This window comes from Hypanus sabinus, chromosome 13, assembly GCF_030144855.1.
Source record: "Hypanus sabinus isolate sHypSab1 chromosome 13, sHypSab1.hap1, whole genome shotgun sequence".
NCBI classification, from domain to species: domain Eukaryota; kingdom Metazoa; phylum Chordata; class Chondrichthyes; order Myliobatiformes; family Dasyatidae; genus Hypanus; species Hypanus sabinus.
Genome location: NC_082718.1, coordinates 92,124,002 through 92,136,027, shown reverse-complemented (window position 1 = coordinate 92,136,027; position 12,026 = coordinate 92,124,002). Strand labels below are relative to the sequence as shown.

The 12,026-nt window shown below is 38.5% G+C and overlaps 1 protein-coding gene across 3 annotated transcripts in view; it reads left to right on the top strand.

Moving 5' to 3' along the window:
* The window catches only part of clip1a (CAP-GLY domain containing linker protein 1a), a 154,192-nt gene that overhangs the window by 38,447 nt on the left and 103,719 nt on the right, over positions 1-12,026 (top strand). For all 3 annotated transcript variants that reach the window (XM_059988215.1, XM_059988213.1, XM_059988214.1), the window contains exon 3: positions 7,170-7,729. In XM_059988215.1, coding sequence (XP_059844198.1) covers positions 7,170-7,729 — 560 coding nt within the window. The remainder of the gene's footprint in view (positions 1-7,169; positions 7,730-12,026) is intronic.

The window sequence follows — 12,026 nt, the reverse complement described above, 5'->3', positions numbered from 1 at the left end:
GGGCACTGGTTTATAAGTTAGCAGCTGAGATCTAAATTGTGCATGGGGGTACTGGGATTGGTCATTTTCAGTTGGTGAACAGGGAAAAATTGATGAAGATTTGCATCCTGTTTGAAAGTCCAAATGACAAAATCATAGCTAACACAAAATAAATCCAGGTTGAGGTGCCCAACATTTCAGAAGTTTGAGGATATTCAATATTTTAAAAGATCTTCTTGAATAGGGAACCAGTGGGATTCCTTAGAAAGTTAGGATGAGTCAGCCACCACTAATATGGGACAGTGGAGTTCAGGAAAATGGATAAATAACAAAAAGCTAAGCCATTTAGATCAAGTGAATCCAGTATGATCAATAGAAGAATTTTAAGTATATTAGAAACAATTGGTTTGAGGAAGTTTTAGACAATAGATGCAGGAGTAGGTCATTAAGCCCTTCGAGCCAGCACCGCCATTCAATGTGATCATGGCTGATCATCCACAACTAGTACCATGTTCCTGCCTTCTCCCCATATCCCTTGACTCCGCTATCTTTAAGAGCTCTACCTAACTCTTTCTTGAAAGCATCCAGAGAATTGGCTTCCACTGCCTTCTGAGGCAGAGCATTCCATAGATCCACAACTCTCTGGGTGAAAAAGTTCTCAAAAATCAATATAATTGCATTACATGGTTTACATATAATAGAGTTCTAGACGTTGATGACTTTACTTGTATAGTACAACAGGTTCTAGGCAGTAGTGGAAAATGATATAGATATGGAGGCTATTTTTATTTAAACCCTCTATAATATAGTAACTGACGCCAGTGGGAACCATGCAACCATGCTGTATTGACAATTATTTTTAAGAATTCTTAATGAAATACTCAGAATCAAAAGTAGAAAAAACAGTAAAAATTGAAGTAAAGAGATGAAATAAGTAAAGCAAGGGAAGGGAAATACACTGAAAGAATGAATGATGTAATTAACAATTTATTTTCAAATCTCCCATAATTGAGATTTGAAAGACTGAAACCACTGTTTACAAAGAAAAATTAAGATTTGGAGATTATTTGTCAACAATTAAGCCTTAATTTCTTATTAAATTCAATTACATTTGAACAGAGAATCTGTAACTTTGACTATGCTTATTTGGTATATTGTGGGGAAGGATGCTATTTGGCAAAGCATCAGAAAAAGCAATAAAATGTGGACATTAATATTCTGAATTTCATTTTTAACTGCAGAAGTTGCTGTCATATTTAATGTTTGTGAGCACTAACTCACTGAATTTTCTACTAAATCAGCTTCTGAAGGATGAATATTCGTACCATACAGTACAGCACGGAAGTCTTAAGGATGTGTGTAATAAATCTGTAAAGTGAAGATGCTTCCAAAAATAATGAAATAAAAAGTTTCTAAATAACCAAAAATTACTTTAAAGAGCAATAAATAGTTTATTTTTTTAAAAACTAAATCAAATCAATAAAAACACAAAATGCTGACAGAACTCAGCAGGCCAGACAGCATCTACGGGAGGAGGTAGTGATGACGTAGTGATGAGGAGGTAGTTTCGGGCCGAAACGTCATCACTACCTCCTCCCGTAGATGCTGTCTGGCCTGCTGAGTTCTGCCAGCATTTTGTGTTTTTATTGATTTCCAGCATCTGCAGATTCACTTGGTTGCCTCTAAATCAAATCAAATCAATATTTGGTGTGACCATCCTTTGCCTCTAAAACTGCGTCAGTTCTCATAGGTACTTAGCCGTGCAGTTTTATAAGAAAATCAGCTGATGGGTTGTTCCAAGCATCTTGGAGAACTTGCTCGTTTGCTTCTGTCTCTCCAGGTAATCCCAGATAGCCTTGATGATGTTGAGATCTAGGCTCTGTGAAGGCCATAACATCTGTTGCAAAAGTTTTTTGTTCTTTTTCCTGTAGATAATTCTTTATGATCTTGGCTATGTGCTTGGGTCATTGTCCAACTGCTGAATTAAGTTGGGATTGATCAGACGCATCCCTGATGGTATTGCGTAATAGATGAGAATCTGCTTGTACTTTTCACCATTGAGAATTCCAGTAATTCTGACCAACTCCATTTGCAGAAATGCAGCCCCAAACTTGTAGGGAACCTCTACATGCTTTACTGTTGCCTGCAGACATTCATCCATGTAACTCTTCTATGGATAAAATGCCTCCTGTTTGGGCCAAAAATTCCAAGTTTTGACTAATCAGTATAAAACATCTACTCTTTGTGTTTTTGTACATGGGTGAGTCTTTTGGCTTTGTTTCCATTTTTTGGCAGTAACTCTTCCATGAAGACCACTTCTGATTAGTTTTTCCAGACTTTAGAGGGGTTCCAAGGGTTTCTGTGAGTTTAGAGCTGATAGCAGTGCTGAACCTCTTCCAATTTAGAAGGGTCATAAATTTGATGTATCTCTCATCTGCTGCACTCAGTTTCCATGGCTGACCACTGTATATGTGGTCCTTAACTTTGCCCATTTCTTTGTGCTCCTTCAGAAGAGCTTGGACAGCACATCTAGAAACTTCTGGCTGCTGCGGAATTTCTGTTTGGGAGAGACAGATACAGGATGACCAACTTGTGTCATGGCTCAGTCTTGCCATGATGTAAGAATTGACGATTTGAAAGTTAAGCTGTCTCATCTGCCACACCCTCACCTTTTTAATTTATTTGCCCTTTGCCAAGTTTGATTTCTTCTACCTATTTCTGTTTCAGCTGATCAGTAACACCTGTTTGTTATCTTTGCTTAATTATGCACTGGGCTGTCAACCTACAAAGTAATCAAGTTTTAATTTGAAAAATGGTCTTTTACTTAATATGTTATTTTCTTTAACAAAAATGTCTCTGTAACCATTAATTTTTCAAAAAATGAGTAGTTGGAAATGTAAAATTTGCATCTTTTTTACTGACACACTAACGCAGAAGGCAAAAATAAAGTCTAAAACACAATTTGCATTAAAGATCTAGGGTCCCAAGATTTGCCCTTTATAAATTGACGTTTTCCGTTCATATTCCTGAAGAAAGTTAGCATCATAAAAATGTCATTTTGCCTTCACAGGCAAACTTTGGCTTTGAGTACTAGGTTTAAACCTTGAGTTGAACTTTTGACTTTGAGAAGGTTGCATGTGCTTTGGATTTGAACTTATCAGCATGTTCATTTTCTGCTTGTTGAAAAATCATAGTGCTCTTTAAAGAGTGGGGGATACTCCCCTGTTCAAAAATTCTCTTAAATGTGAAAGTCAGAATAATATCCTCAACTAAATCAAGTGGCCACTTAGGATTGCTTATGTGATAGAATTGCATCATGATGTTTGTTTACATCATATAAAGTAATCTTGTGGAGCTTTTGAAGTGTTCTGAAATGTTTGAAAAGGTCTCCCAAGTTAAAATGAGAATGATCAAACTTCATTTTGTATTCATCATCAAGTCACATTTGAAATGCAAAACTTAAATCGGGCAAAAATTATTTTTGACCTGTGACACGTTGGCTTAGATATTCTGAGGAAATGTCAGCAGTTTTGCCTGGAAAGTCCCAAACTCACTGGCAGATTTGTTTTAAATCATTCCCCAGCTGTACTTTGATGTTAGAGTTTTTGCCATCCGGAAAGAGAAATTGTGGAAGTCTGCAAAACCAACAATCTGCTTCTGATTCAAATTTCTAATCATCTGGAATATTCAGAAACTTTTGCAACATTTTGAAGGGTTGACAGCCAGTAGTCATGCTGTCTCTTTCCTTCAAAGCATTTCCTGAATACAGCTTGTTTGGACAGGGAAGTGACTCTTTGCTGTCTGCATCATTTAGACATATAGGCTGTCCCCAGGTAATGAGCAGGTTGCTTTTATAGAGGTCCGTAAGTCAATTTGACACTTGTCAGGAAATATACAATAATCACTTGATATGGTAACCATACCTCCACAGTATTGTATCAAAATAATATCGTAAACACATAAAGCTGATTAGAAGTGGAGAGAGTAGATTTACTCTGCTTTTTTTTTCCCAGTCCTGCAGAAGAGTCTCAGCCTGAAATGTCAACTGTACCTTTTTGCATAAATGCTGCCTGGCCTGCATTTTGTGTGTGTTGCTCAGATTTCCAGCATTTGCAGATTTTCTCTTGTTAAGAGTAGAGAGGAAACTTGTTCTGACATTCATAGAAATGAACATACACATTCATTGGACTTTTTTTTAATAAAGCGATGGAAGCTTACATTTATGTAAGGATTGGGTATCCATACATATCCAGGAGTTATGAATGCCTGACTGATGTGTACAGGTCATATAACATGACAACAAAAGATTGTTGAGTAGCTGAATATGTCAGAAGTGGAAATCTGAAATGAGAACAAAATCTGCTAGAGTTACTCAGCAGGTCAGGTATCACCTCTGCATAGAGGCAGAATTAATTTTTCAGGTCATTGGTCTTTAACAGATGATTGTAGACAAATTGTTTATAACATAGTTAAATGCTTTTCAGAAACAGTGAATCAAGCAATTAATTTTTTGTTGATTCAAAATGAGTATTTATTGCCTTTCCAATCTTTAAGAAGCACTAAAGGATGTCAAAATGATGGCACAAATTATGCTTAACAAAATCCTGCAAATAACAGATGAGGTTAGTAATTAATTTATGTGGTGTTGGTGAGGGGATAAATAGTACTGAAGAACTGCTGGCTCTTCACAAATTAATTTGTATCTGAATAGATGGATTAAACCTCTATTTAGGATTTGCGAGACTTTGGAATATGTCGCATTCTCTTAACACAGGTTTCAGCTTTCTACATCCCATTTTCTAGAAATCTTTGAAACCCAAGCCTAATGCTACCCAACTGAAAATGTGCTTTGCTCAGACATTCAGTCATTGCCCCTAACATCACCGTCATTGTCTCTTGTTAGCGAATTCTGATGGTCTTCACTGATGTAAAGCTGCTTACCTGATTTTATATATATATATATATATATATATATATATATATATATATATATGAAGCACTATATAAAAGTAATTTATTGTGAGGCTAAGATCTTAATCTGACCGAAATAATATGATGAAATTTTGTATGTAAAGCTTTAAACAATAACTTTCTGATTGCAAGGCTGCTGTATTATCAATTGATCAAAGTTGGTGAGATTGTTGTTGTACAGCAGTCATGATGGAATCTGTGCTTTTTTTTTAAAATCTATTGAAAATCCTGTGGAAACCATTGAGCATTGACCTTTCCAGTTGGTTTTCACATCTAGAAAGTCTGCTAAACTCAATGTAATTGCTTTCTCTCCTTTTCCACCTAAATAACTATCATGATAATCTTAAATCAGTGAAAATTTTTGATGTGAAAAGATATTATTTTGTTATGAATGTATGGCGCAACTTTAAGTAGGAAAATACATTTATTGTAGTCAGAATGATGGTACAAATTTTATTTCATCTCAATAGCTCTGGATTACAAGATAGTTATAACTAAAGGGCACTTTAGTTAAAACAGGTGCATAGAAATTTCTTTTTGCATATGGTGATGAAGCTTTGGAATTCTCTACCCCAGATGATTGTTGAGACTAGCTTTATTAGAAGTATTTAGATGGAGATAGATAATTTATTGAAAGATTGAAGAATTGAGGATGTGAGTAACTAGCACGGAAGAAGAGTTGAAGCCAATGCAGATCAGCCATGATTATGGAGTTGTACAATACAGCATGAAAACAGCTCATCATGCTCATGCCAACCTTTGTCCATTTACTCAGTTCCCATTTTCCCATACAAGATCCCTATGCCTTGCCTGACTAAATCTCTCTTAAAATCGCAAACACGAGGAAATCTGCACATGCGGGAAATTCAAGCAGCACACACAAAATGCTGGTGGAACGCAGCAGGCCAGGCAGCATCTATAGGAAGAAACACTGTCGACGTTTCGGGCAGAGACCCTTTGTCAAGACTAACTGAAAGGAAAGATAATAAGAGATTTGAAAGTAGGGGAGGAGGAGGAAATCCAAAATTATAGGAGAAGACAGGAGGGAGTGGGGTGAAGCTAAGAATTGGAAAGGTGGTTGGCAAAAGGGATTCAGAGCTGGAGAGTGGAAGGATCATGGGACAGGAGGCCTAGGGAGAAAGAAAGGGGGAGGGGAGCACCAGAAGGAGATGGAGAACAGGCAAAGAGTGATGGGCAGAGAGAGGGGGGGGGGGGGAAAGGGGGTAAATAAATAAATATATCAGGGATGGGGTAAGAAGGGGAGGAGGGGCATTAACGGAAGTTAGAGAAATCATTGTTCATGCCATCAGGTTGGAGGCTACCCAGCCAGTATATAAGGTGTTGTTCCTCCAACCTGAGTGTGGCTTCATCTTGACAGTAGAGGAGGCCGTGGATAGACATATCAGAATGGGAATGGGACGTGGAATTAAAATGTGTGGCTACTGGGAGATCCTGCTTTCTCTGGCGGACAGAGCGTAGGTGTTCAGCGAAACGGTCTTCCAGGCTGCGTCGGGTCTCACCAATATATAAAAGGCCACACTGGGAGCACCGGATGCAGTATTCTTGACAGTAGAGGAGTCCGTGGATAGACATATCAGGATGGGAATGGGATGTGGAATTAAAATGTGTGGCCACTCGGAGATCCTGCTTTCTCTGGCGGACAGATCTTGACAGTAGAGGAGACCATGGATATCCACGGTCTCTCAAAATGTAATGATTGTATCTGACTACACCACATCCTCTGACAATAAATTCCAGAAATCAACCGTTCGAGTGAAAACAAAACTTCCCCCTCGATTCCTTTTTTAAAAAAAATACTCCTCCTCACCTTTAACCTTTGCCCTGTTTTATTGTTAGTATCAAATTATAGGCAGTCTTGAGGGGCCACATGGATTACTCTTGCTCCTATTTTATTGTGTTCCAGTGCCTAAGAACAGGAATATTTAGCCAAAATTTCTGGTGCACATCAGTTAAACTCAGGTTTGTTCTGCGTCTAATGTCTGATGGTGTAATAATTTCATTATGCTTGCTGTCAATAATCACAAATGAAGAACGATATGTATGATTCTGTACAGACATTAATGTTCATGGAACTGTATTCTGACAAGAAATCATTGTCATTTAGACTTGAGGGGTCATTATCAAAAGGATAAGTAACTTTTCAAAAGAAAATAGCAAGCATGATTTCAAATAATTGTCATTTTTTCTCTTGTATACAGCATCTGTTGCTACCACACAAAAAGCATCATCTGGAGAGAAATCTTCAAGCACATCCACCACGGAGGGGCAGGAAGAACATGTGTCTGACTTCAAGATTGGAGAACGCATCTGGGTAAATGGCAGTAAACCTGGTTACATCCAGTTCCTTGGGGAGAGTCAGTTTGCCCCTGGCCAGTGGGCTGGAATTGTTTTGGATGAACCAATTGGTAAAAATGATGGTTCAGTTGCCGGGGTTCGATATTTCCAATGTGAACCATTGCGTGGAATATTTACAAGACCTTCAAAGTTGTCACGAAGCCCAGTGGTAGATGGTGAAGCTAGTGGTTCACAGACTCGGGCAACATCTGCTTCCAGAGCAACATCACCCACATCTACATCGGCCAGTGGTGCAGCAGCTCCGTCTCCGTCAACTGCACAAAAAGCTGCACCAGCTGGAGCTCAGGATTCTGCGGCTATGTCCAATCTCTTAAAAACAGGAAGTGAATCTGTGTCGAATCTCTCAGAAGCTGGTTCTGTTAAGAAAGGGGAACGTGAATTAAAGATTGGAGACAGAGTCTTGGTAGGTTTGCTAAGTATTTAATGTTACTCAAGTAATTTTCATACTACTTGCACAAAGCACGATTTATTGGAATATGCTAATCTCTGCCTCACCATCTAACATTACAAGAAGCATTCCAGAATCTTGCCTCTTCCAACCCTTAATGCTCACAAACATCTAACTGTATCCTTGACCCAAAGTAACACTTGCTGAGAAAAATAGAAGCAGAGAATGTTGGAATCATCTTTCAGGTCAAAGACTGTTCATCTAATACTGCATGACCTGGTAAATGTTCCCAGCATTTCCTGTTTTTATTTCAGATTTCCAGCTTCTGTTTTTCACCTTGTGGGGACAAAGCTGGATATAGATTTAGCAATCATTTCAAAGTAAGAAAATATATAGAACAAAAGTTATCAAATTACTTTTAGTATTCACAACCTAACTTTTTGTCATGATAATAAAGAAACCAAATCTATGTTTCTTCATTGTCCTGATCATGTGGAAAAAGCTATCTCTAAATTATCTTCCGACACATTTACCAACTGCTTGTTAACCTAAGCCTGTAGTGCACACAAAATGCTAGAGAAACTCATTAATTCAGGCAGTATCTATGGTGCGGAATAAACAGTCGACGTTTGGGGCTGAGATCCTTCATCAGAACTGGAAAGGAAGGGGCAAAAGCCAGAACAGGAGGGGGGAGGGGAGGGAATACAAGCTGGTAGGTGAAAGGTAGGACCAGGTGATGGGTAAGATGGGTGGTGGGGAGGGAGGATGAAGTAAGAAATAGGGAGGTGATGGGTGGAAGGTAAAGGGACTGAAGAAGGAGGATTCTAACTGGAGAGAGCAGTGGACCTTGGAAGAAAGAGGAGGAGGAGAATACCAGGAAAGTGAAGTGTTACCTCAATTGGAAGGACTGTTTTGGGCTTTGAATGGTGGTGAGGAAGGAGTTGTAGGTGCAAGTGTAGCACTTGTCACGTTTGCAGTGATGTACCAGGAGGAAGATCAGTGGGGAGGGACGAGTGGATATGGGAGTCATCTGGAGAGCAGACCCTACAGAGAATGGAGAGGGAGGGAAAGTGGTAGCTTAGTGGTAGGATCCTGTTGAAAATTACAGAAATTATGGAGAATGATATATTGGATATGGAGGTTTATGGGGTGATAGGTAAGGACAAGGGGAACCATGTCCCTGTTATGACACTGGGAGGATGAGGTGAATGCAGCTGTGCAGGAAATGGAGGAGATGCAGGTGAGGGCAGCATTGATGGTAGTGGAAGTATTTGGAAAAGGAGATCATCTCAGATGTTATGGAATTGAAAGCCTTATCCTGAGAAAGATATGGCAGACATAGAGGAACAGAGAGAAATGTATAGCATTTTTACAAGTGAGAGGGTGGTAAGAGGTGTAGTCAAGATAACTGAGAGTCAGTAGATTTGTAAAAGATGTCAGTAGAAGTAGATAGTCTGTCTCCAGAGATGGAGACTGAGATCAAGAAAGAAGAAGCGAGGTGTCAGAGATAGACCAACCAAATATGGTGGCAGAGTGAAAGTTGGGGACAAATTTGAAATTGAAGAGCTCAGCCCTGACTGTCTTTGTCTTTCTGTTAAATTTTCTCCATTGCCTTTGTGTATATCCTTACCTCTATTTTCACCAATATTAAAGGATGTTACAGGAATCCAGGCATGAGTTTGTGCTGGAGCATTGTTGTGCGGTGCTTGGTGTTTAATTGAAATCTCAGTGTCAGTTTTGTCTCAACGCCATGCAGTGATAATTGAACCAAATGCAGCACTGGGGTGTTGATATCTAATGAGTATTGGAGTAAAACATCAACTCTAAACCATGCATTTTAAATGTCAAAGTGCTTCCCATTTTGTATCTGACATATTTTGATATCTTGGATACAGATGTGAAAACACTGTTAATTTACTTGATTCTGTATGCCATTTAAAAAATTTTTTTTTTGAATAATAGTGTTACTGCTTTTGAAAATTTAACATATTACGGTCAGAAATGATTGTTCATTCTGTTGAAATATTAACCTGCACAGATGATCTGTGACCTATTGAGTCATTGGCATTTTCTTTTTTGTTTTTCAGTTTATGATATGGTTTTCTCGTATGGATGTTTATACTTGTACTTGTCACTTGCCTCCTGTAACTTTCGTCATTCTTGGCAGTCACCCAACTTTTCACTTCCCTATAATTTTAATCTTGATTTACTTTTTTGTTGGATCTGTGATTTATAACTCAACAATTTATTTCACAGCTGAAATGAATTCATTCGCCCTGTCATTTTCCAATGTCAGACAACAATAGTTGGTAAAAATGCACAGAAGTGATTTTCTTGATTCTGGCCACTGTCATGCCTTTTCTGGATGGACTTGCTTGCACTACACTTGGCTCCTGATTAATGGAGACAAGAAATCTTAATGTAGCAAGTCCATGGTAAAGTGGGTGTAAATTGCAATTATAGAAATCTTTAGCTCAGAAAGCAGCCATCCAGTCCATGCCTGAAGCCACAATTTTTACCACGAACCCAAATTAGACTAACTTTTGTTTTCTAATCCCAGGGGCTGTTGTTTTTCAGTTCACAGCATGAAACTGGATCAAGGGGTTTGTACACACAATAGTTTATACTGCCTTTATCAGCTATGGTCCTAAATTTTAAGCTATCGTTGCTCAGCATATTTTCTTTACTAAATATCAGAGGGCACTCTATAATATGCATAACATTATAATGGAATGCAGACCTTTTCTAGAATAAACTTTATATTTTTAAATAATTTTGCTTGAAGCATATACCAACATTCCATTGAATTTATAAATGTATTGAAGGCAACAGAGTCACATTGGTAAAGACAATGTGCTACAAGATGAATGTATAACTTATTCCTTTCATATTTCAGTTAGGAATCATCTATTGATAGAACAGTGTTCTTGGATCCAATTCACTGTATTCAACAATCCATATTGGGTCTTTTGGCAGCAACTTTGGAAATATGCACTGAAGGCTAATAGTGTCTTTATGAGTCAGCCTACTTGACTTTCAGTCATCACTTCTTCATTTGCAGGGCCATCAGAATGGAAAACATTTTTTTCTCTTTCAAATAAGCATTGAATCATTGAATACTAAGTGCGATATTAGCAATATTATATTTCAAAGGGTGAAAAAAGCAGTTTGTTACTATGTTACAGTAGTAACTTTTGTTTAACATAAAATAGACTGGCTTGGCTATGAGATGTCCTGGGGTATCTGGAGGACAAAAAGGCACTACATAAATCCAAATCTTCCTTCCATTTTCTCAATGCTTTCACCTTCCCAGTATCCACCCCATCCACACCAATCAACGGGCACAGAATATGTTAATACTGTGTCCTGAACATTGTGAAAAGTTGTCAAGATATTTCTAAATGGTCTATGTAATTCAGAACTGGACCATGTAAATTTGAACTGCAAGGTCTGATGTAGCAACACATTTTTCTACCTTTGCCAATCTTTAGATTTATCTCAGGCTATTACATTCATTGTAATCTATTTTGTGTTAAGAAAATAGTCCCTTTATATTGCCTTGTATTTATTCCAGCTATCGCACATGCTGTCTAACATAGATTCGGCTTGCAGTTGGAAAGTTAATTGATTTTGCTTTCTATCTTGGTTGGGTAAACTGATATTGCATTGCAACACCTCTCAGTTTCCCTGGGATTTGCAGAGCATAACAAAAATGATGATTTGCCATTTCTTACTTTACTTTCAGTGATGAGCTATTGAGGGTAATAGTCATACAGCATACAAATGGCCATTCGGCTAGTCCTATATGTCTGTATTTAACCCATACCCTTCTCCATGTGCCTGTCCAAATACCTTTTAAATGTTCTTAATGTACCAGCTGATGGCACAGTGACGTCAGTGCCGGACTCCAGAACGGAGGTTCCCAGGTTCAAATCCAGTCGAGCCATTCCCGAGTATGCTTTCCATCCGTGCCGAGTTGAGTGTTGAGCTCATAAAATAAAGGAAAATACTGCAAAATGTCTGTGTGAGGAGTAGCACGCCACCCAGCCTTTCATTCTGCGCTTTGTAAGGCATGAAAATGCCCAACGCTGGCCTCTCAGGCCTGAGTCGACTACTTCCCCTGGCAGCTCATTCCATATACCGACCACCTTCTGAGTTGCCCATCAGGTTCCTATTAAAATCTTTACCTTCTCATCTTAAACCTTTGCTTCTAGTTCTTGATTCAACACCCCTGGGGGGGATGGGGAAAAACACTGTGCACATTGGAATTGCACCAACCCTTGGGGTGCACCACTAGTCACAGGCCTCTAGT